Below are 24,931 nucleotides of genomic sequence, written 5' to 3'. Positions count from 1 at the left end.
ATAACACATTCTGGGCCAAGCACTCTGCTCCTCACAACACCACTAGAATTAGAAGGTGGGTACCATTATTCTCATCTAAAGATATGGAAACTGAAGCTTATAGAAATTTGGCCAAAAGCTATGCAACCTTTAAGGAGCGGAGTCTGACTTTAACCTCTGGCCACAATGCATGACTTTCTCCTTTCTCTCAACTATAGAAAAGATTCTGCTCAGCGTCCAGGTAGCTGGCAGTGCCCAGAGAAAAAGTGCTCAGACTTGGGCAGGACAGGTCTGCTGGAATCTTGGAGACCCCAGCCATTCACCGGCGGTAAAGGGGTGGGGTCTCTTTAAGGGACGGGGACTTTTCTCACCCGACAAAAAGTAACTCCCGAACCGGGGAGGGGGTTCTCTCTCGGTGGCACCCACGGTGGGTGGGGGCCAGGCGGATGAATGAGGGCCAACTGGCTGAGGCAGCGTCTAGCCCACCCGTGGGGGTCGGAGGAGGGTTCAGAGAGAAGGAGGGAGGTAGTCGCGGAGAGCCCGGATTCCGAGGGGCGGGTGGCCCGGGTGAGATAGGACCGGCGAAGCCTGTTGAGAATGGAGCGGGAGAGTAAAGAGAGGCGGAGGGCCGAGGGCCAGGAGGCGGACCGCCGGCGGGCGAGCCCGGCGGCGGCGGGCCCCGAGCAGGAGCAGGGCCGGCAGGTGGAGGAGCCGCGGCAGCGGCCAAGTGGAGAAGAGGAGGCCGGCGTCCCGCTAGAAAGGCGGGAGGGCCTGGAGATGGCGGTTCCCGAGGGTGGGGCGCCGGCGGGTCCTGAGGTTGGAAGTCGGGACGAGGGGCGGGGAAAGAGGTGGGGAGACGGCGACCTAGAGCAGGCGAAAAGGAAGCGCCGGGAAAGCAAGAGCAGAAAGAACTCGGGCAAGGAAGGCTGGCGCCGGGACTCGTACTGGGAGGCGTACACCGAGAGAGCCGAGAGGCGCTACCGTGAGAGGTCAGTGAAGCGCAAGGTCAAGGACGCGGAGTCCCCCGACGACAAGTGGACGTTCCCGCTGGAGAGGAAGGCCAAAGTGCCGACCATCCAGAAGGCGTCGGAGGAGTCTGAGGAGGAGTCTGAGGACAGCGGCCCCGAGAAGCCCGAACTTCCCAAGCAAGCCAGGCTACCACTGCCGCGGCCCAGGATCCGTTTCAGTTTCGCCCCCAGATTGTCTCGCCGCTGGTCGCAGTGGTCGGCCACCGACACCCGTCCCCGCGACAGTGTGATCAACGAGCTAGCGAAGATGGGCGATCCCGACCTCCTGGAAATGGTGGAGCAGGAAGGTAGGACCCCCTTGGAGAGGCACCGGGAGAGGGCGGGCTGCCCGCGTGGACCCCTCCATTCCCAGCACAAGGACCCAGGGGACGTTGGCGGCCCTGCCGCGGGAATGCCGGGGACGTTCGCTGAGTGGCCAGCCCTGCGCGAGACAGACAGCAGTATGGACATTGGGTGCTTGAGCTGGGTAGGTGGGTTTCCTTGTCCCGCGATTTCCTGTGCCACCCTCGTTGCTCCCCAGGACTCCACTGAGCCTCTGAGCAATTCTGGGCTGCTAGAGTGTGCTGAGCCTCCTAACAAGGCCCCACTGGAAAGGAGGGATTTCCCCCAAGGGAGTCACAGCTTAGAGTGCAAGATGGGGTGCCCTCTCCTGTAGGGAGCTGGCCCTCGGGTCTGTTTGCCTACCTGTCTGCTGATTACCAATCATGGGTGGAGATGCTCAATTATGGGAGGAACAGACCTTAAAGTTTCTCTGCCTGAGATTCCTTTGTTCCTGGGGACACTACTGTTTTAACAGAACAGCTTTAGTTGAAGGCTAAGTTCTGTAGAGAAGTATTTGTCCATTCTTTGCACAGACCTATGCTTCGTGGATCTATTTTAATAAACACATTTTCTTTAAAATGCACTTAGTTTTTTTGCTCATTTTCCAAGACAATAATTTCATAATAGTTTCAATGACAATAATTTCATGTCCTGTTTAGAATTTGATCTAAACCTGAAAAGCAGCTTTTTAAAAAAAGTAATGAAATACACGAGCATAGTCTTACTATTCAGTTTTCAGAGACCAAGAAATAGTGTATTATTGCATCCTTCTATCCTTTAAAAACAGCTTTATTGAAATATAATCTATATACCATAAAATTCACCCATTTAAAGAATAAAGTTCAGTTGTCTTACAGATTTTTGTAATCATCACCATAAAGTAATTTTAGAACACTTTCATCACTCCAAATAGAAACTGCCTATGCAGTCATTTCCCATCCTTCTCAGTTCCCACCAAAAAAAAAAAAAAAAGCTTCAGGCAGCCAATAATCTATTTACTGTCTCTATAGATTTACCTTTTCCAGACACTTAATATAAGTAGAATCATACAATACATGGTCTGTTGCAACTGGTTCTGTATATTGGCATGTTTTTGAAGTTCACCCATTTATCAGTTCCTGATGACTTTTAATTGCTAAGTAATGTTCCATTGTAGAGATGTACCACAATAATCCAGTTATCAGGTGGTGGTCAAATCGGTTATTGAAAACATATATGTTTTCAATTTTGGAGGGTATATTCCTAGGAAGGGGATTCCTGGATCATGTACTAGCTCTGTGTTGCTTATTTTTCCAAGTGTCTGTATTGTTTTATTTTCCCACCAGTAATGTATAAGGATTTAAATTATTCTACTTCCCAACACTTGTTATGGTCTGCTTTTATTATAACTATTCCAGTAGTTGTAAACTGGTGTCTTAATATGATTTGATTTGCATTTCCCCAATGACTAATGTGTAAACTATTTTATATGCTTATTTGTTATATATATGTGTGTATTTGCATATATTTATATATGTTTATATATTCTTTGGAGAAATGTTTATTTTCAAATCCTTTTGCTCATTTTAAAATTTGAGTTAATTTTCCTTTTGTTATTGATTTGTGAGAGGTCTTTATATATTCTAGATACCAGTCCTCTTTTTATATATATGACAATATTTTCTTCCACTTCATGGGTTATCATCTTTTATTCTTTTGTTCCAGGTCACTTGAACCTCATGCCCCCCCCCTTTACATTTAAAAAACTAATTTGAGGGGGCTGGGGTTGTGGCTCAGTGGTAAAGTGCTTGCCTAGCATTTGTGAAGCACTGGGTTCGATTCTCAGCACCGCATATAAAGAAATAAAATAAAGATCCATTGATATTTAAAAAAAAAAACTAATTTGAGGATAGAAAAAAATGAAGCTATTAACAACTCTAAGCTTTGAATAATGACTGATAAATATATTTATTAGGAAAAATAATTGTTCAGTGTTGCAAAAAACAGTCAAATGGCTTTTAGAAGTATAAAATTGAAAGTCATTTTCCATATTCATTTGATGGTTTAGGCTTTTGTTGAGATTTATTTCCAGTTGTAATTTTAGTAATTGAAGAGTCTGAATGGATTTTTTTTCATTCACAGCATTCATTAATTTTTAAAAATTGATCCTTTTCAGATAAAACTATGAGAGCCCAAAATTTTATTCTTTATTGAAGGAAGAGTGGAGGGAATAAATGTATATGATGAAACTTTCTCTGTATAATTTTTTGTTTTGTTTTGTTTTTTATGGTCCTGGGGATTAGACCAAGGGCCACACATGTGTTAGGCAAGCACTCTATCCCTGAGCTACTTCTTTATATAATGAAAAAAATATGTTTTAATATAACATTACAGAGATTAACCGATACTGTCTTTCAATTGTTTGGAGTCTGATGATTTTACTTACTAGAATCTATACTTAGAACTAATAGCATTTTAACATGAAGTCACATGCAGCATAAGTTCATTCTAAGAATGTTTTAGTACTTTTCCCCAAATGACTTGAGTTTTTACTTTTCATCACAAAAGACTTTGTAATATTTCTTTATTTATTTACTTGAACTTGGGATTAAACTAGTGACACTGCACTGTATAGAGCTACATTCCCAGTCCTTTTTATTTAGCCTTGTCTAAATTGCTAAGACTGATCTTGAACTTGACAACCTCCTACCTTAGCCGCCTGAGTTGCTGGAATTATAGGCATGCACCAAAGCTTTGTAATTTATTTATGCTCTCTCATCTGTTTTCGATGTAGGTGAGAAAAAAGACATTGATGAATAGTACTATATATTTGATGAATAAGTCTATGACTTTATCCTTCCCAAATATCTGTGCCCAGATTTGTTCACAGATCCAGAATCCAAGTTGCAGAGAGTTGTGGCATTGGTGGGAGCAGGGCCTAAGAAGGAGAGTGGACAAGGCCACTCAGTATCTTTTATATTCTGGATGCAAAATTAAAATGTCAATTACTTTGCTGAATTGGCTTTGTTGCCCATTATCTTCTGTTATTAATAGGGTCTTATGAAAGTGCATTGTGATTAAGATGTTTATTTTAACATCAACAATCCATTGGATTTTTAGAAATCCCCTTTCAGATCCCTCCCCACCTCCGAATTAAGTGACACAGTTATAAAAACAAAAGTGCTGGCTAAAGAAAGCTAAAATTTTCTAGGTTCTGGAGCATCGATTTTTAGAAGCCACTTTCATTTCTACATTTTATAGTGTCAAAGGATTTTTTAGAGTAAGTTCATTTCCTTACATGTAAACCAGTCTTATATGTTATGTGTTGCCTAAATCGCCTTCAAAGATTAAACATGGGAGAATTAAACAATTGATTTACATGTAATAAGATTTGTTTCTAGAGAGACAATTAACATCTGGCCTGTTAAATATATTAATGAGAAATTTCTGATTTGTTGCATTTTCTCAGTCTGTTTTTATTCAGATATTTCCGTTTGGCTATTTTCCTACTGTCTACTAATTTTTAAAATGAAATTCTAATGGAAATTTGTAATAGTACATTTAAATAGTTATGTAAACAAACAGTAAAAACGTCAGTGTTGCTGGAATTGAATTACTGACTAGTTGACATTATAAGGAATCTGATTTGCAATGTTCATGCTTTGATTTATGTACAGTTAGCATTGGAAGAGACAGTTTGAAAGTTGAATGTAAAAAAAAAATCTATACTTAGAATCTATACATAGAACTAATACCTTTGCATGTATATTAAGCATCATGCTTAATAAAACCACCTATCATTAAGGAATGTAGATATTTGATTGTATATACAGTCATAAGCTGTTGAATTTCAGTGATATGTTCTGAGATTTTGTTAGGTGATTTCACTTTGTGGGAACATCATAGAATACTTACACAAAAATGGATGGTATAGCCTATTACATACACAATGTCTGTAAGATTAAATCTAGGTTATATTATAATGTTACAGACATTGTGTTATATGTTGTCCATTGTTGACAGAAATGTTATTATGCTAGCACAAAACTATATTTTATTTTATGCTGCTGGTAGGAGTGTAAGGTGAGAAGACCATCTGGTTAATTCAAGAGCTATTTTAGGACTCTGGGTTTGCTGGAGAGTATATTCTTAGGAATATACTTTCAGTGAAAACTCAGACCTTAGTCTTGGAGCTGGCTTTTCTTTTAGCATCTATCAGATAATTCTCCACAATTATTGGTACCAAACCTTTATATCTCTTGTTTCTACTCCACAAGAAGAGTACAGCCACTTAGAAATTGGAGAAATAGCAAGAAGTTGATTTGGAGTTGTTGGCTTCAAATCCTGTCCTTTCAGCTAGACCTGTTTTGACAGTGGTTTGGAGATCATGCATCATGGTTAATGTATCTTCATACTCTGTGAGGGAGTGTGAAAGTCTGTGTAAATATATGCCATGTATGAACGTCTCATTGTGCGTGAGAGAGACACAGTGAGCAATGTGTGAGGAAATAAATCTATCCTGAATTTTTCTGCTTTTCACAAAACAATCCACCTTACAAAGTGTGCTCCTAAGAAAAGGATCCTCCTTACAAAGTGTACTCCTGCGGCAGTATCAGCAAGGCCTGAAAGGAGAATGTTTAAACTGACATAATGTGAAATATAAGCAGGTGTCAGCAGGGGAAGAGAACAGTTGTTAATTTCAGTGAAAGAAAGCAGTGAGTTTAAAGGTTAAATGTGAGAGGTGGACTAGTAGTGATGGGAGGTTTTCTGGAGGATTCTCTTTTCCTCTTTTCTAAATCCTCAATAAAATGATGTGTAACAAGTTCAGACATAAATTTGAAATTTTTTAAACTTTGTTGTTTTCCATTAAATGGGGCAAAAATAATTAGAGGAAGGAGGGATTAGTGTCTGCAATTTTTCAACTTTCTTTTCATAAAAAATGGTATTACAAATGATCAATAAACCTAGCCTAAGACTTGTACTCGATGGATTGTTCTGTCCTTGGAACAATATTTTGTTTGATGCATTCTTCTTCAGTGTAATAGTGACTGTTTTAGTTGTTAAAAAAATGTAACCCTCCTTAGGTCAATGTTCAAAGACAATATCTTGAGAGACAAAGCATGTATTTCTTAAAATACTGTTCTTTACCTATGCATTATAAGGTATAGTTCACTTTGGGTTGCTATAATAAAATAGTTGAGACTTGATACTTTATTAAAATAGGGTTTAATCAGATCACAGTTTTTGGAGGCTGCAAGACCAAGATTATGTGGCCCCATCTATTTAACCTGAACACCTTCTGGCTACATCAAAACATTGTTAATGGCATGATGGCAATTGTGTATGAGAAGGAGATATTACATGGCAAGATAGGAAATAAAAAATTCAAGAGCAAGGCTTGCTCTTTTTATAAAATCTTGTTTTTGTTTTAATTTGGGTCACTGAGTATTATGTTAGTCTCTTCAAAGATTGTTGCCTCCAGTGGCCTAATTACCTGCCATTAGGACCCAAAAGTTCCACCCACTCTCAACATTGCCACAGTGGGGACCACGCCTTCAGAATGTGAACACTTGGGGGATACACTTAAATCACATGCAAACCATGAAACAAGAACATCAGATTAGTGTGCGTTCCATATTCAGTGCAGCGATAGGTGTTCTGGACATTGTGAAGTTTTCAACAGTGTATCAAGGTAGTATTCATGGGAAAACATTTCTTTTGATGGTACTGTACTACATATATTTTCAGAGTATTTTAATTTATATTTTTCTCTTTTTACATGAGAAATTCTCCACTCAGAAAAGTTAAGCTCTAGTTGGTTAGTTTTCACGTTTCGTTATAGTAACTGTTTGCATTTTAAGATCAGATCCTTCAACAACAACAAAAAATGCAAATAGGAAAGAAATCATTTCAACTTTATTCTGACATGCTGAAATTTAATCCAAAGAAATTTATAATAGTTATTATTAATAAGGAACAGAATCTCTATCTTAAGAGTAATAGCAGTATCAAAAAGAAGACTATTTGTTGGCCTCTTGTTTATGCTCACACAAATCTTATGAGATAGACATTATGCCCTTTATGAGATAGTTGAGAGCTCTGAACTTTTGCTGTACTCTTCAAAGGAAGGATAGGGAATCTTTTGTTTAGTTTATTAAAACACATCATACACCTTGGATAGTAGTCCCCCTTATTTGTGGGGAATACATTTTAAGACCCCCCAGTAGATTCCAGAAACTCAGATAATACCAAGTCCTATATGTATATTATTGTGCTTTTTTCTTATGATATCATACTTATGACAAAGTTTACCTTATAAAATAGGCAAAGTAAGAGATTAATAATATGAACTAATAGGATAGAACAGGTATAATAATATACTATAATAAAACTATTTGAATATAGTCTTTGTTTCTCAAAACATTTATGGTACTGTATTTACCCTCTTGTGATTCTCACTAATCATTAGTGATTTGAATAATCTGTGAAAATGAATGGACTGTTGTAAATTAAATCTTTTTCATCTGTTTAAAATCATTTTGTAAAATGAATTGTTTCTTGGATTCTGAGAAAGTATTTAAATGATGGATTTGTGATTTTTCTATTTTCTTAGAACATATGTTAACTTTTCCTAAAATTATAATTATTTATTATGGGTGGCCTTTAAGTGATACCAGAATTTTATTTCATTCACCTTGTGATATTTTTTTAAAAAAATTTCATGTAAGAAGTTTTTGAGTTGATAAATATTTCATAGTATTTGTCCAAATTGGAGTCACTAGAGAGTAATAATAAGAATTCTACATTATAATATTTTTTAGTATTAGAAACTTATTTGAACATGTATTTCAGTCCAAATAAATAAGAACATAGCCGTTATGAAAATATCTGTTTGTTGGGAAAGTAATCTGAACCTGCTGAGAACTGGTATGCTCTGATAGTGTTTCCCCTGAAACCAGTTTGGTTCAGTTCCAAGAACGAAGTGGAAAAAATATTTAATGGCTCATGCTGAGAATTAGAAGACACCAGTGGACATTCTATTGAATGTTTTCTTCTTAGTGCTTTTTACCTATGGTTTGATAACTCCATTGATCAAACTTTAAGTTTATTTCTTAGTGGATGAGAGTATATCCTACACATCAGTAATTGGCATTTTCCTTTAGATTATAAACAGATTTTAGCGAGATGTCTTTTTAGGCTGTTTTCAATAATTTATGCCCAGAATGGTCTTGCAGGTATTTTCCCAGTATTTTTGCTTTGAATTTCATTTGTTTGTTGAATTCCAGTTTTCTCATTGTGTAAGTTTTTGAAAGTAGTCCATCAGCTGACCAATGAAATGTGTTTTTCCATTTCTTTTTTTTTATCTAGGGAGAAGAAACAGTAGAGAATTCATCTATAGTGTTGAAACGAGTGATGTAAGTGAATTATATATGTATTAACTCCCTTGTATTTAAGAGACAAAATTTATCAAGGCAAAGTTATCAGTGTCCTTCCTATGAACAGTTAAGTCTTTGTACTTTAGTTTATTTACTCAGGCTACATTTTATTTTGTCCTCCAACCTATTCACTTTTTTGTAAGTCCATGTTTCATGCAGATTTAGTAATAGATATTTCTAGCTGTTATAAGGAACAAACCTAAGTTTGAATGTTTTAACCTTTTTTTGTGAAATGAACTCGGATATTCTGGATTTTCATACACAACGTAATAGTATTCAACCAAACCCTTTGGGAGAGCTTAATACAGGCTTATTTATACCCATTTTCTTTTTTAATATTTATTTTTTAATTGTAGTTGGACACAATTTTAAAAATAAAATAAAAAACACAAAATAAAAATACCTTTATTTTGCTTATTTATTTTTTTGTGGTGCTGAGGATTGAACTCAGGGCCTTATATGTGCTAGGTGAGCACTCTACTGCTGAGCCACAACCCCAGCCTCCGAACCCACTTTTTATGTTAAGAATTTTTAGTATGTTATGTGTTTTAATCAGTCAATCTGCTAGAATTCAAGTGATTCAACTTTAGTCAAATAAACATATTGAATAGCATAATAAAATGAGTGGCTGGGGTTGTGGCGCAGTAGTAGAGAGCCTTCCTAGCATGGTTCAATTCTCAGCACCACATATAAATAAAATAAAGGTCTCTCAACAACTAAAATTTTTTTAAAAAAAATAATAATTGGCCCTTTTTATTTGTGGTTTTCACATCTGTAGCTTTAATCAACTGAGAATCAAAAATATCTGGAAAAGATAATTGTGTCTCTATAGAACATTTATATTTTTTCTTTGTCGTTATTCTCTACACAATGCAATACAATACTACTTACATAGCATTTACATTATATTAGATGTTATAAGGAATCTAGAGATGATTTATACTATGAAAAAATTAGGTGGAGGCTATATGCAAATTCCATGCCATTTTTTTAATGAACTTGGGCATTGATGGATTTTGGTATCTACAGGGGATACTGGAACTAATCCCTTGAAGATACCAAGGAATAATATACAACTTGTAAAAACCTAGAATTACTTCAACCAAAGGTCTTATTTTACTTATATAAGCTTTTAAAAAATATGACACTTTATATTGCTTCTATGCCAAGTATAAACATTCTAAAAGTGTTTCAATAAAATAATCTTTCTGGTAGGTTCTAATTGATTTAGAACTCTGCACAGCTCTCACAAAGGTAGATGCCCCAAAGTTAGGTTAGAGGTATCTAGTCAGATAAAATCAGTTTTTTAAAAATAAATTTCTAGGAGCCAGGCACATTGACACATGCCTGTAATCCCAGCTACTCAGGAGGCTCAGGTGGGAGGTTTGCCAGCTTGAGACACATTTGAGCAAAATAAAAAGAGTCAGAGATGTAGCTCAGTAGTAGAGCACTTCCCTAGTAAGTCTCAGGCCTTGGATTCTATTCCTGGCATTCAAATAAAAATTCTAGGAATAACAGAAATTACCACTTGGGGAAACATACCCTTTCAGGATAAGTTGGCTGTGGGTTGGTTGGCTGGATAAATTGGCTGAATAATAAATATGATGGTTGACTTAAAAAAAAGTCCCAGAAAGTCCCTAGGATTCCTTTAAAAGCTCAGTGAGCATGATACTGAGAGAAGCAATATGAGAACTGGCAGGTACTATGAAAATAATATAGTCCAGTGATTTTTTTAATGGTGTAGTTTGCAGATCATCTGAATAAATTTTTTTTTAAATGCAGACTCTTGAACCCAATCTCATATGTCTACCAATCTTTGAGGATAAGGATGAAGTTGTTATGATTTTTTAAAAAGTATTAAACATGATTCTTAATGTCACTAGATTTGAAAATCACTATCATAAATCAGGGTCTCCACAACCAGAGTGATATAATGTGCTACATTATATACATTAAAACATATTGAGTAAGTGAATACATAAATCAAGACAATTGTTTAGAAAATAAAGATCATGAAACATAAGTTTTCGTGTCATTAGTGTAGACAGAGGAAAGATTTATGAGACTGATCCAATTAAAATAATAACAAATATGTTGTTATTTTCATATTGACATAGTTACTGCTTCCAGGATGATGTAGAAAATTTCTATCCTATTTGTTCTTCTAAGTACAGCTAAAACTTCTAGACATCATATATAAAACAAACATAATAGGACTTTGAAGTTAGAAGAATAGAGACCAAAAATGGGCAGCCTTGAAACACAAGAAAAAAAACCAAACAAACATGGAGTTAGTTCTTGGGTTTACTCTTTGCTTTGTATGTTGTAGCTGGCTATTGGAGAAGCCAGCAACCAGAAATGCTGACACTGGCAAAGAAAATCTCAAGAAATGCCTACTCTGTATAGGAAAAGGCTGACCTAGGAAGACAGAAAACTCTTAGCCAGTAAATACTTTATTGCAGCCAAACACCATGGGGTGGGGTGGGGAATCAAGACCCCATCACTACCCCCTCTACCAGAGCTTAAGCATGGAGGCTAGATTTTCACCCCCAGCTGTTGGTGATAAAGTGCTTTGACTCCCTGTAGTGTTGGTGTCAGAGAATTTTGAACAGAGAGCTGGAACTTTCATTCCCACAGGTGATAAAAGTCCTTTTGACATCCTGTCCCTTTATGGTGTCAGTGGAGACCATGTGAGGAACTGGGACTTCCATACCCAGTAGTGGTAAAATGGTACAGCAACTCTTCCTTGCTGGGGAGGTGACAGAGGTGGTCTGGTGGTAAGTCAGAAGCTTCATCACTGCCCACAGGAAGAGAAGCCACCTCTACCCCCTTTCCCACCATGGTGACAGTGGAGGGCATTTGGGAACTGAAAATGAGGCATTCTTGCTCTTGGAATCAGGGAAGGCCTATGGGTGAGATTGGAGTCTCACCCCAACTGAGCAGTTATGAGAAACCCTTCCACTGCTGCCTTCTTCCATGTCCACAGAGGCTGAGTTTCTATTATCACTGAGAAGTGAGGCATCACCCTGCTTACTCACCTGGAAGTAGTATCAGCAGATTTAAATAAAATCAATAGTTTTAACACATTATATTCCCAAGTCCATGTTTTTATAGGAAATGACTCACAATGCCAAGAAATGGAAGAATGAGAAAATATGATTAACAGATGCCAGTTCTAAGATGATATCAAAAATTAAAAGTATAAAGAAGAGTAAAATGGAAACTTTAGAAGTGAAAATACTTACTAAGAGAATCAAGGGAATAGAGTAAGGAATCTGTGATGTTGAAGATAAAAGAATACAAATTGCCCAATGTGAACAGCAGAGGAACCTGTGGGACTTAACAAAAGTTTTAGCATTCAGGAGAGTAGAGTCCTGAGAGAGGAGAGAAAGTGAACTACAGACATATTCAAGAAAATCATAGCTGGAATACCAAAGCGTCAAAAGACATTAAGACCCACAATTTCTAAGAACTGAAGGAACCCCAAATAGGATGAATCCCAAAAATTACAGATGAATCAGACTAAAATTAATTCTTAAAATTGAGAATTAGGAAAAAAATATTGAAAGCAGTGAAGAAAACAACACATTAACTCTAGGAGAAAAGTAGTGAAAATGACAGCACATTTCTTATAAGAATTCAGATTCTGAAGGAAATGATGCAAAAATTTTCAAAAGTATATAACTCAAAAGTATATAACTACAGAAATTTATAACCAGTGAAATACACGTCAGGAATGAAAATTTCAGATAAAGGAAGGGAAGATGGCGGCAAAGGGAGAGCATTACCCCCGTGTACCACATCACTGTGCGGGAGAATGACGAGTTAGAACGGCTAAAAGCTATCTTGTTAGGAATTTCTAGCAAAATTGGGGTGCTCCAAAACCTAGAGGAAAGATTTCCATCTCACGAGGATCAGCTACGGGGGCTCAAACGCGAGAGATTTGTCTGCACGGAGGGTCACGCCGCTTATTCAGCAAATTGCCCTGCGGCTAGAGTCTGCAGCGCACACTGGGAAACGAGGAGATAGCAACGCAAAGATACAGCGCTGCAGTTTCCGTGGGCTTCTGCCAGCTGTGCAATTACTGTACTAAGTGCTGAATTCTGGGTTTGAGACGGGGGAAGGAAGCGGTCCAATTCGTTTCTCCACACAGGTCAGACCACAGAGGAAGCCAGCAGCCACCATCTTGGAGAGCTGACGTCACCATCCCTGTTTTCGACTGATCGCAGCTCATTCAGCCATAGAACAGGTAATTTCAGGCTGCCATTCGCCTGCGGCTCGCAGACAAATTACTCAGGCTCAGTGCTAAATAACCCACGGAAACTGCTTCTTGGAGCCTGCTCCTATCAGAACATGCACCGAGCACAGAGCGGCCGAATTCCGGCTCCCGGAACTGCTCTGGCCCAGGGATAAAGAACCCGCGGAAACTGCTTCTCGGTCCGGATCCTGCTGAATACTGTGGAGGTAAATACCAACCGAGCCTTCATAGGCAGTGGCAACAGGACTGAGACAGGGCTTGTGAGGGCCAGTCAGGACTCACCCGTTGCTTTGGTCACCCAGCAAAGGGAACGAAATGCTGCCATTCACATGGGATACCAACATGGCAGAGATCTGATGTCATCAGAAAGCGGCAGAGGAGAGAACTTCATCGATACCAGCGGCGACAGAAACAGTTGGTCTCCTAGTAAAGAAAGTGAGTCACAAACACCCGAGTCTCTCTCACTTTCTCATCAAGCCAGAGGGGCAGAGCAGAGCCGCCGCCCGCGACCGGATCAGGCCCAGCGGCCCGCTGGTGTGGTAGTCACATAACCCCAATTGGAGTAGGGGCAGAGCAGAGCCGCCACCCGCGCCCGCAAGGTAGGCAGACCTGCGCGCGACTGGCAGAACAGGCCCAGCGGGACTCGGGTGTGGTAGGAGGGGCAGGGCAGAGCCGCCGCCCGCGCCTGCAAGGTAGGCAGACCTGCGACAGACTGGCGGATCAGGCCCAACGGCCTGCCGGCGTGGTACACACATCACCTCAATTGGAGGAGGGGCAGAGTAGAGCCGCCGCCCGCGCCTGCAAGGTAGGCAGACCTGCGACAGACTGGTGGATCAGGCCCGGTGGCCTGCCGGCATGGTACACACGTCACCCCAATTGGAGTAGGGGCAGAGCAGAGCTTTCGCCCGCGCCCGGGACAGGCCCAGCGGCCCGCCGGCGCGGTAGTCACGTCACCCCAATTGGAGTAGGGGCAGAGCAGAGCTGCCTCCCGTGCCCGGAATAAGCCCAGCGACCCGCCGGCATGGTAGACACGTCACCCCAATTGGAATAAGGGCAGAGCAGAGCCGCCGCCCACTCCTGCAAGGTAGGCAGACCTGCGACCAACCAGCAGAACAGGCCCAGGGGTCCGCGGGCGTGGTAGATCCATCACACCAATTGGAGGAGGGGCAGAGCAGAGCCACCGACCGCGCCTGCAAGGTAGGCAGACCGCCGCCCGACCCTGCAAGAGAGACTTTTCAACTATACAAGAGCAATATAAATATACAGGGGGAATAATTTTCAAAAACACAACAGTTTCACCAAGCAGAAAGAAACACAAGCAGTATGAAAAGACAAGGAAAGAAAGGACCACAAGCAATGCAGGTCAACTAACTTTAGAAGAGGTAAGAGCTGCAGCAGATGGAATGTCAGATAAAGAATTCAGGATATACATGCTTCAGATGATCTGGAGTCTCAAGGAAGACATTAGACAGCAAAATCAGACAATGAAAGATCACTTTGACAATGAATTACACAAACAAATCCAGGAAGCAAAGGATCAACTATACAGGGAGATAGAGGTTATAAAAAACAAACAAACAGAAATCCTAGAAATGCAGGAAGCAATAAACCAACTTAAAAACTCAATTGAGAATACTACCAGCAGAGTAGAACACTTAGAAGATAGAACATCAGACAATGAAGACAAAGTATTTCAACTTGAAAGAACATAGACAGCTCAGCAAGACTCTTAAGAAACCATGAGCAGAACATCCAAGAAATATGGGATAACATAAAGAGACCAAACTTAAGAGTCATTGGGATACAGGAAGGGATAGAGGTTCAAACCAAAGGAATGATCAATCTATTCAATGAAATAATATGAGAAAACTTCCCAGACTTGAAGAATGAGACAGAATCCCAAATCCTAGAAGCCTACAGGACGCCAAATGTGCAAAATCATAAGAGATCCACACCTAGACACATTATAATGAAGATGCCCAACATACAGAATAAGGAGAGAATTTTAAAAGCTACAAGAGAAAGGAAGAAGATTACATTTAGGGGTAAGCCAATCAGGATAACAGCTGATCTTTCAACACAGACTCTGAAAGCTAGAAGATCCTGGAATACCATATTTCAAACACTGAAAGAAAATGGATCCAACCAAGAATTGTGTATCCAGCGAAATTAAGCTTCAGGATGGAAGATGAAATTAAAACCTTCCACGATAAACAAAAGTTAAAAGAATTTGCAGCTAGAAAACCATCTCTTCAAAACATCCTCGGCAAAACATTACAGGAAGAGGAAATGGAAAATAACAATGAAAACCAACAGTGGGAGGTAGGACACTAAAGGGGGGAAAATAATCAAAGAGGAAAACAAACCATGTATAGTAACATAAATAAACAAATATGGCTGGAAGAACAACCCATATCTCAATAATAACCCTAAATGTTAATGGCTTAAACTCACCAATTAAGAGACACAGGCTAGGAGAATGGATCAAAAAACAAGACCCAACAATATGCTGCCTACAGGCGACGCATTTGATAGGAAAAGACATACATAGGCTGAAGGTGAAAGGTTGGGAAAAATCATATCACTCATATGGACTTCGGAAACAAGCAGGAGTGTCCATACTCATATCAAATAAAATAGATTTCAAGCCAAAGTTAATCAAAAGGGATAAAGAGGGACACTACATACTGCTCAAGGGAACCATACACCAACAAGACATAACAATCATAAATATATATGCCCCAAACAATGGTGCAGCTATGTTCATCAAACAAACTCTTCTCAAGTTCAAGAGTCTAATAGACCACCATACAATAATCATGGGAGATTTCAACACACCTCTCTCACCACTGGACAGATCTTCCAAACAAAAGTTGAATAAGGAAACTATAGAACTCAATAACACAATTAATAACCTAGACTTAATTGACATATATAGAATATACTACCGAACATCAAGCAGTTACACTTTTCTCTCAGCAGCACATGGATCCTTCTCAAAAATAGATCATATATTATGTCACAGGGCAACTCTTAGACAATATAAAGGAGTAGAGATAATACCATGCATCTTATCTGATCATAATGGAATGAAACTGAAAATCAAGATAAAAGAAGGAAGGAAAAATCATGCATCACTGGGAGAATGAACAATAGGTTACTGAATGATCAATGGGTTATAGAAGACATCAAGGAGGAAATTAAAAAATTCTTAGAGATAAATGAAAACACAGACACAACATATCGGAATCTATGGGACACATTGAAAGCAGTTCTAAGAGGAAAATTCGTAGCTTGGAGTTCATTCCTTAAAAAAAGAAAAAACCAACAAATAAATGATCTCATACTTCATCTCAAAATCCTTGAAAAAGAAGAGCAAAACAACAGCAAAAGAAGTAGAAGGCAAGAAATAATTAAAATCAGAGCTGAAATTAATGAAATCGAAACAAAAGAAACAATTGAAAAAATTGACAAAACTAAAAGTTGGTTCTTTGAAAAAATAAATAAAATCGACAGACCCTTAGCCATGCTAACGAAGAGAAGAAGAGAGAGAACTCAAATTACTAGCATACGGGATGAAAAAGGCAATATCACAACAGACACTTCAGAAATACAGAAGATAATCAGAAATTATTTTGAATCCTTATACTCCAATAAACTAGAAGATAGTGAAGGCATCGATAAATTTCTTAAGTGATATGATCTGCCCAGATTGAGTCAGGAGGATATAGACAACCTAAACAGACCAATATCAATTGAGGAAATAGAAGAAACCATCAAAAGACTACCAACTAAGAAAAGCCCAGGACCGGATGGGTATACAGCAGAGTTTTACAAAACCTTTAAAGAGGAACTAATACCAATACTTTTCAAGCTACTTCAGGAAATAGAAAAAGAGGGAGAACTTCCAAATTCATTCTACGAGGCCAACATCACCCTGATTCCTAAACCAGACAAAGACACTTCAAAGAAAGAAAACTATAGACCAATATCTCTAATGAACCTAGATGCAAAAATCCTCAATAAAATTCTGGCGAATCGGATACAAAAACATATCAAAAAAAAATGTGCACCATGATCAAGTAGGATTCATCCCTGGGATGCAAGGCTGGTTCAATATATGGAAATCAATAAATGTTATTCACCACATCAATAGACTTAAAAATAAGAACCATATGATCATCTCGATAGATGCGGAAAAAGCATTCGACAAAGTACAGCATCCCTTTATGTTCAAAACTCTAGAAAAACTAGGGATAACAAGAACATACCTCAATATTGTAAAAGCAATCTATGCTAAGCCTCAGGCTAGCATCATTCTGAATGGAGAAAAATTGAAGGCATTCCCTCTAAAATCTTGAACAAGACAGGGATGCCCTCTCTCACCACTTCTGTTGAACATAGTTCTCGAAACACTGGCCAGAGCAATTAGACGAAAGAAATTAAAGGCATAAAAATAGGAAAAGAAGAACTTAAATTATCACTATTTGCAGTGACATGATTCTATACCTAGCAGACCCAAAAGGGTCTACAAAGAAACTATTAGAGCTAATAAATGAATTCAGCAAAGTGGCAGGATATAAAATCAACATGCATAAATAAAAGGCATTCCTGTATATCAGCGACAAATCCTCTGAAATGGAAATGAGGACAACCACTCCATTCACAATATCCTCAAAAAAAATAAAATACTTGGGAATCAACCTAACAAAAGAGGTGAAAGACTTATACAATGAAAACTACAGAACCCTAAAGAGAAATAGAAGAAGATCTTAGAAGATGGAAAAATATACCCTGTTCATGGATAGGCAGAACTAACATCATCAAAATGGCGATATTACCAAAAGTTCTCTATAGGTTTAATGCAATGCCAATCAAAATCCCAACGGCATTTCTTGTAGAAATAGAGAAAGCAATCATGAAATTCATATGGAAAAATAAAAGACCCAGAATAGCAAAAACAATGCTAAGCAGGAAGTGTGAATCAGGCGGTATAGCGATACCAGACTTCAAACTATACTACAGAGCAATAGTAACAAAAACAGCATGGTACTGGTACCAAAACAGGCGGGTGGACCAATGGTGCAGAATAGAGGACACAGAAACCAATCCACAAAACTACAACTATCTTATATTTGATAAAGGGGCTAAAAGCATGCAATGGAGGAAGGATAGCATCTTCAACAAATGGTGCTGGGAAAACTGGAAATCCATATGCAACAAAATGAAACTGAATCCCTTTCTCTCGCCATGCACAAAAGTTAATTCAAAATGGATCAAGGAGCTTGATATCAAATCAGAGACATGCCATCTGATAGAAGAAAAAGTTGGCTACGATCTACATACTGTGGGGTCGGGCTCCAAATTCCTCAATAGGACACCCATAGCACAAAAGTTAATAACTAGAATCAACAACTGGGACTTACTCAAACTAAAAAGTTTTTTCTCAGCAAAAGAAACAATAAGAGAGGTAAATAGGGAGCCTACATCCTGGGAACAAATCTTTACTCCTCACACTTCAGATAGAGCCCTAATATCCAGAGTATACAAAGAACTCCAAAAATTAGACAATAAGATAACAAATAACCCAATCAACAAATGGGCCAAGGACCTGAACAGACACTTCTCAGAGGAGGACATACAATCTATCAACAAGTACATGAAAAAATGCTCACCATCTCTAGCAGACAGAGAAATGCAAATCAAAACCACCCTAAGATACCATCTCACTCTAGTAAGATTGGCAGCCATTATGAAGTCAAACAACAACAAGTGCTGGCGAGGATGTGGGGAAAAGGGTACACTTGTACATTGCTGGTGGGACTGCAAATTGGTGCAGCCAATTTGGAAAGCAGTATGGAGATTTCTTGGAAAGCTGGGAATGGAGCCACCATTTGACCCAGCTATTCCCCTTCTCGGTCTATTCCCTAAAGACCTAAAAAGAGCATGCTACAGGGACACTGCTACATCGATGTTCATAGCAGCACAATTCACAATAGCAAGACTGTGGAACCAACCTAGATGCCCTTCAGTAGACGAATGGATAAAAAAAATGTGGCATTTATACACAATGGAGTATTACTCTGCATTAAAAAATGACAAAATCATAGAATTTGCAGGGAAATGGATGGCATTAGAGCAGATTATGCTAAGTGAAGCTAGCCAATCCCTAAAAAACAAATGCCAAATGTCTTCTTTGATATAAGGAGAGTAACTAAGAACAGAGTAGGGACGAAGAGCATGAGAAGAAGATTAACATTAAACTGGGATGAGAGGTGGGAGGGAAAGGGAGAGAGAAGGGAAATTGCATGGAAATGGAAGGAGACCCTCAGGGTTATACAAAATTTCATACAAGAGGAAGTGAGGGGAAAGGGGAAAATAATACAAGGGGGAGAAATGAATGACAGTAGAGGGGGTAGAGAGAGAAGAGGGGAGGGGAGGGGAGGGGAGCGGAGGGGGGATAGTAGAGGACAGGAAAGGCAGCAGAATACAACAGACACTAGTATGGAAATATGTAAATCAATGGATGTGTAACTGATGTGATTCTGCAATTTGTGTACGGGGTAAAAATGGGAGTTCATAACCCACTTGAATCAAAGTGTGAAATATGATATATCAAGAACTATGTAATGTTTTGAACAACCAACAATAAAAAAATTTAAAAAAAAGAAAATTTCAGGCATAATTGAATAAGGAAGTCTTAAGGATATTCACAAAAAATAAAACAGAGATTCACAAAACAGAAAATACTATCCTTCATAACATAAACAAAAAATATTTAATAAAATATTAGCAAATAAAATTCAGTACTGTATAAAAAGAATTGTAAACCATGAAAAAGTGGAGTTTATTCCAGTGATACAAACATCATTTATTATTTGAAAAACATCATATTAAAAAGTTAAGGAGGGCTGTGGCTATAGCTCCGCGGTAGAGCACTTGCCTAGCATGCATGAGGCACTGGGTTCAATTCTTAGCACCATATAAATACGTAAAATAAAGATCCATCAACAAGTAGAAAAAATATTTTAAAAAACTAAGGAATAAAAATGATATTTTATTAGAAAAAAATTGTTAAGACTCAATGTCCATGCATTAAAGACAAAGAAAGAAATCCTATACAAACTGTCAGAAAAGTAGGAATAGAGGGTTATTTTCTTAATTTGTTAAAGAATATCCACAAAATACCTTCAGTAACATCATGTTTTATAGTAAAGGATAGAAAGCTTTCTTCATAAAATCAGGAATAAAGATCACTTGCCATTTCTATTAAAGAAATTGTTGAAGTCTTGAGATAAGACAAGAAAATAAAAGGCACACAGAACAGAAAGGAACAAATAAAACTGTCCCTGTTTGCAGAAAATTTGATGGTCTACATAGAAAATTCCAACAAATATGTAAAAACAAAAGCAAATAAACCTACAGCTAGTTAAGTGAGGTGACCAAGGTCATGGAATACAAGAGAATAATATAGAACTCAATTGTGTTTATATATACTGGCAGTGAACATATGAAAACCCCAGTTGGCATATGGATTAATGCAATTCCTGTCAAAATATCTGCATGGTATCTTGTATATAGACAGGTTTATTCTTAAAAAAATATGGAATGACAAGAAAGTAAGAGATAAACCAATTTCAAGAAAGAATAAAGTGGAAGGAATCACCAATACATCTTATTTTAAGATTTTTTTTTAGCTGTATTCTGAAGAGGGAAAGCTATGTAGATTAATGAAACAGAAAAAGAAACCTCAGAAATAGCTTCATATACATACAGCGAAATGATTTTTGGTATGAAAAACAGTTCCAATGAAGGAAAGATAGTCTTTTCAACAAATGTTGCTGGAGCATTTGTGTATCCATGGGCATCCCTGGGAACTTCAACCTAAACTTCACACCTTATACAAAAATTAATTCAACCCTGAATATAGGTTTCAATGTAAAACATAAAACTTAAAAACTTTTTGAAGAAAAAGTAAGTTAAACTCTTTGAAAACCAAGTCATGTTGAAGAGATTTTAAACATAACAGAAAAGCAAGATGTATAAGAGAAAAAATTGATAAATTGGAATTTGTCATATTAAGTATATCTTGTCCTATGAAAGATCATAGGAGAATTTACAGAGTTATAGTATAAGTACACACTGAGAGAAATATTTACATATTATTTATCTAACAAAAGATTTGTGTCATGGTATAGAGATGGTCCCCTACTTATAGCACAACTTATGTTTTTTTGTATGCTATCATGATATGAAAATCGTATACTTTCAATAGAAATTATACCTTGAATTTTAAAGTCTGGTCTTTTCTTGGACCTGTAATATGTGGCATGATACACTGTCATTATACTAGGCAGCAGCAGCAGCAAAACACACAGTTACCCACACACTCTAGAGTATACGGTGTTGCTGAGCTGTGATGCTCGGTAGGTTAGGTGTATTAGATATATTTTCATTTTGGAATATTCTCAACTTGTGATGGCTTTTTAAACATAACCCCATTGTAAATTGAGGATCATCTATAAAATAATAAAAATGTTCAACATTAAAAATCAAACCACCCATTTAGAAAATGGACAAAATATGTGATGGAACATTTTCATAAAGAGGAAATATAGGTGACAGATAAGCACATGAAAATATGCTCAATTCATCTGTTGACAGACAACTGGTAGGCTGGTTTTTAATTTTGCTATTGTGCATTCTGCTGCTGTAAACATTGATTGGCATGGATCACTATATAAGGTGATGGCTGCTATTTTGAATAAATACCAAGGACTAGCATAACTGGGTCATATAGTGATTCCTTTCCCAATCTTTTGAGGAATCTACAAAATGTGGTATATGTACACAACTAGGCTCCAGGGCATTGTGCTGAATTTAAAAAAAAAAAAAAAAATATATATATATATATATATATATATATATATATATATATATATTTATTTATTTATATATAATCAGAAGTATACATATTTTTTTCACTCCATTTTTATAACTCCCCTGAAACAACATTAGAAACATGGAGGAAAACATAGTGGTTCCTAGGGGATATTGACTTTGAGGAGAAGGAAAATGGACAGAAATTTAAAAGGGTTGCATGAGGGAGATCTTTGTAGATGGAATAGCTCTGAATATTGCTTGGTATGGTTTGCATCCAAATGTACATATGTGATAAAAGAACATGGAACTATACACACATTGTACTCATGTTAGTTTCCTAGATTTGATATTTTTTCTGTTATTATGTAAAATGCAATCATTAGGGGAAATTGATTCAAGGGTATATGAGATCTCTCATATTTTGTAAAATTCCCATGAAGCTATCATTATTTCGAAATATTTTTAAAGTGAGTACAACCTTCATTATTTAATGCCAATATTTTCCATCAATATTCAAGTGCCATAAAAATGAAAACTCTACTTTGCAGTGAATTTTTAAAAAAGAAATATGTTAATATAATATTCATCCACATATTGGATTGAGGCAGAGATGACTAGAATCAATGAATAATTTAATCCATTAGTAAATGTTGGGCTAATGAACTGATGAATGTTTGGGCTATTTATGACAGAAGTATGTATAGAAATTCTAGTTTCCTTATTTCAAAATTGTTTTGTGCATTGAAAAGTTCTTCTGTATTTTCATAACTGCTTAAAGAGTGAAGAACTGAATTCCAGAGTGTTGAGTTACCTCTAATTTATAATTAATATAGGTCGTCATTAAACATTGTTACAATCTTTTGGAGATAAGATAATTCATATGAATTGAAAATTTATGATACAAATAGCAAACTTATCAATGACCACTGGAAAGTAACTAAAGATTAATTTTAAGAAGCCAATATTTATTGAGAACTTTTTATCTCTTATTTAATTTTGCTGTGTGGATGTCGTGGTAAACTTACTCAAGTATACATATGTAGTTAGTTTTACATATTGAAGAAGAAATTTATGAGGATTCTGTAAAGTGAAACTATATAAATTGATATATTATTTTATCTATGAAATTTAGGAGCTGATCATTCCATATTTCTTTTATTTTTCCCATTTTTGCTTAATTTTTTATTGGTGCATATTATTTACACACAATAATGGGTTTCATTGTGGAGTAGTAATATAAGAATACAACAATTCACCTGACAATATTACTTCTTTAAGAATACTATATTAAGAACCCTATGTAAAATTGAGCTATAGTTCTGGGATTTTCTTTGCTGATGGATTACAATTATTTCTTCTATCTCTCTCCGTTATTGGTTTGTTGAAGTTTTCTATGTATTTCTGATTGAATGATAGTAGCTTAATAATAATAAATAATAATAAATTATAAATAAATTATAAAATCCATATGTAAACTCATACGAACACAGACACGCTTAGTGGAACAGAATACAGAACCCAGAAATAAATCCAAAAAGATAGAGTCATACAAATTTTGACAAGGGCTCAGTCTAAGAGGTCTCAGTGGGAAATGGATAGTCTATGCAGTAAGTGATTCTTGAAATACTGGATTTCCATGTAGAAGAATGTATTTGGATCCTTATCTTAAATCCTATACCGGCTACTTAAAATGGATAAAATAGATGAAAGACTTAAATGTGAGATCTGAAACTACTGATCTTAGGAAAAAATTTCCTGGAAATTGTCCTTGAATTTTTGAGTATCACAGTAAAATTCAGGTTACAAAAACAAATAAGTGAACCGTACTACATCAAACTAGAAACTTCTTCACAGGGAAGGAAATAACAAAACTGAAAAGGCAATCCATGGACTGGGAAAATAATTACAAACCACATATTTGACAATGTGTTAATATTGTAAATTTTACTCTACAACTCAAAGGTAGAAAAACATGTAACCCAGTTTAAAAAAAAAATGGGCAAAGGACCTGAATGTCTATTTCTCCAAAGAAGACATAAGAATGCCCAAAATATGTGCTAAACAATCGGAGAATGAAAATTAAAACCATTGTGAGATCAAATTATATTGAATACCTTAAATATACATAATGAAATATGCATAATAAGTTAATTCAAAACCAGAAAATTCCTATGTAGAAGTTTTGTTATGTTTTTTTTCTGAATTTCAATCTCCACATCTTTCCTATTTAATATTCCAAATATTCAGAATGACTGACTTCTCTGTGTCTATGATGATTTATAGCTTCTGAATAGCGTCCCATTTTGCTACTAAAGTTTGTATTACTTTCCATTTATTCATTTTGTCTCATTTTGTACTATTTCACTAAATCCTTTGATGGTTGGAGTCAAGAAAGAAGGCACCTGAGAAATGAAGGTTATTGCCACTGTTGAGGGAAATGTAGAATTGATAACAGTCTTTTGCCAAATAAAGAGGTCAGTAAGAAGGGAGATAATGCAATACTCAACAAAAAGTAGAAAAACTCATTATTTTATTTTACATTTTGCCAACTGGAGATATAACCGCAGACTTTGATGGAAATCAGACCAAATTTATTTTTCCTGAAGTGAGAGATTATAAGGTACTACACTGGTTGCTTTTGGAATATTTCTTAAATTTTTTTGTACTCTTTTATAAGCAAAGTAACTGACCTTTCTGTAGGATAATTTTTAAAAAGTTATAAAAAAGCAATATACGATGAAAATATACTATGGAACTATACATTTTATTTGTAGAGACTGCTATTTCAGAATTGACTGATGAAGATATTCCTTATTTGATAACTGACATATTTAGATTTGCTAGTGAAAATCATTCACAGTCCACAAGTTAGAATCACAGGTAAGTGGAATAGTATTTTTAGCAAGTCTTTAATCATTCCCACTACTTTTTGTGTAAAGTTATATTGAATAAAATGCTATGGTAATTTACATGTGTTCAAAATGATCTCTTCTTCCTCTTTAATAACACAAAGAGATCAATTCTTCCTGGCATGGTTTGCCACTTAA

The 24,931-nt window shown here is 37.0% G+C and overlaps 1 protein-coding gene across 1 annotated transcript in view; it reads left to right on the top strand.

The window, feature by feature from the left end:
* The first annotated feature begins 837 nt into the window (after window positions 1-837).
* The window catches only part of Ano5 (anoctamin 5), a 112,731-nt gene continuing 88,637 nt past the window's right edge, over window positions 838-24,931 (top strand). Inside the window, exons 1-2 of the mRNA XM_071616333.1 lie at window positions 838-1,294; window positions 8,676-8,722. Of these exons, the coding sequence (XP_071472434.1) occupies window positions 1,255-1,294; window positions 8,676-8,722 (87 nt within the window). The 5' untranslated portion in view covers window positions 838-1,254. The remainder of the gene's footprint in view (window positions 1,295-8,675; window positions 8,723-24,931) is intronic.

Source organism: Marmota flaviventris, chromosome 9, assembly GCF_047511675.1.
Source record: "Marmota flaviventris isolate mMarFla1 chromosome 9, mMarFla1.hap1, whole genome shotgun sequence".
Lineage (NCBI taxonomy): Eukaryota > Metazoa > Chordata > Mammalia > Rodentia > Sciuridae > Marmota > Marmota flaviventris.
This window is presented reverse-complemented; position numbering and strand designations above follow the sequence as displayed.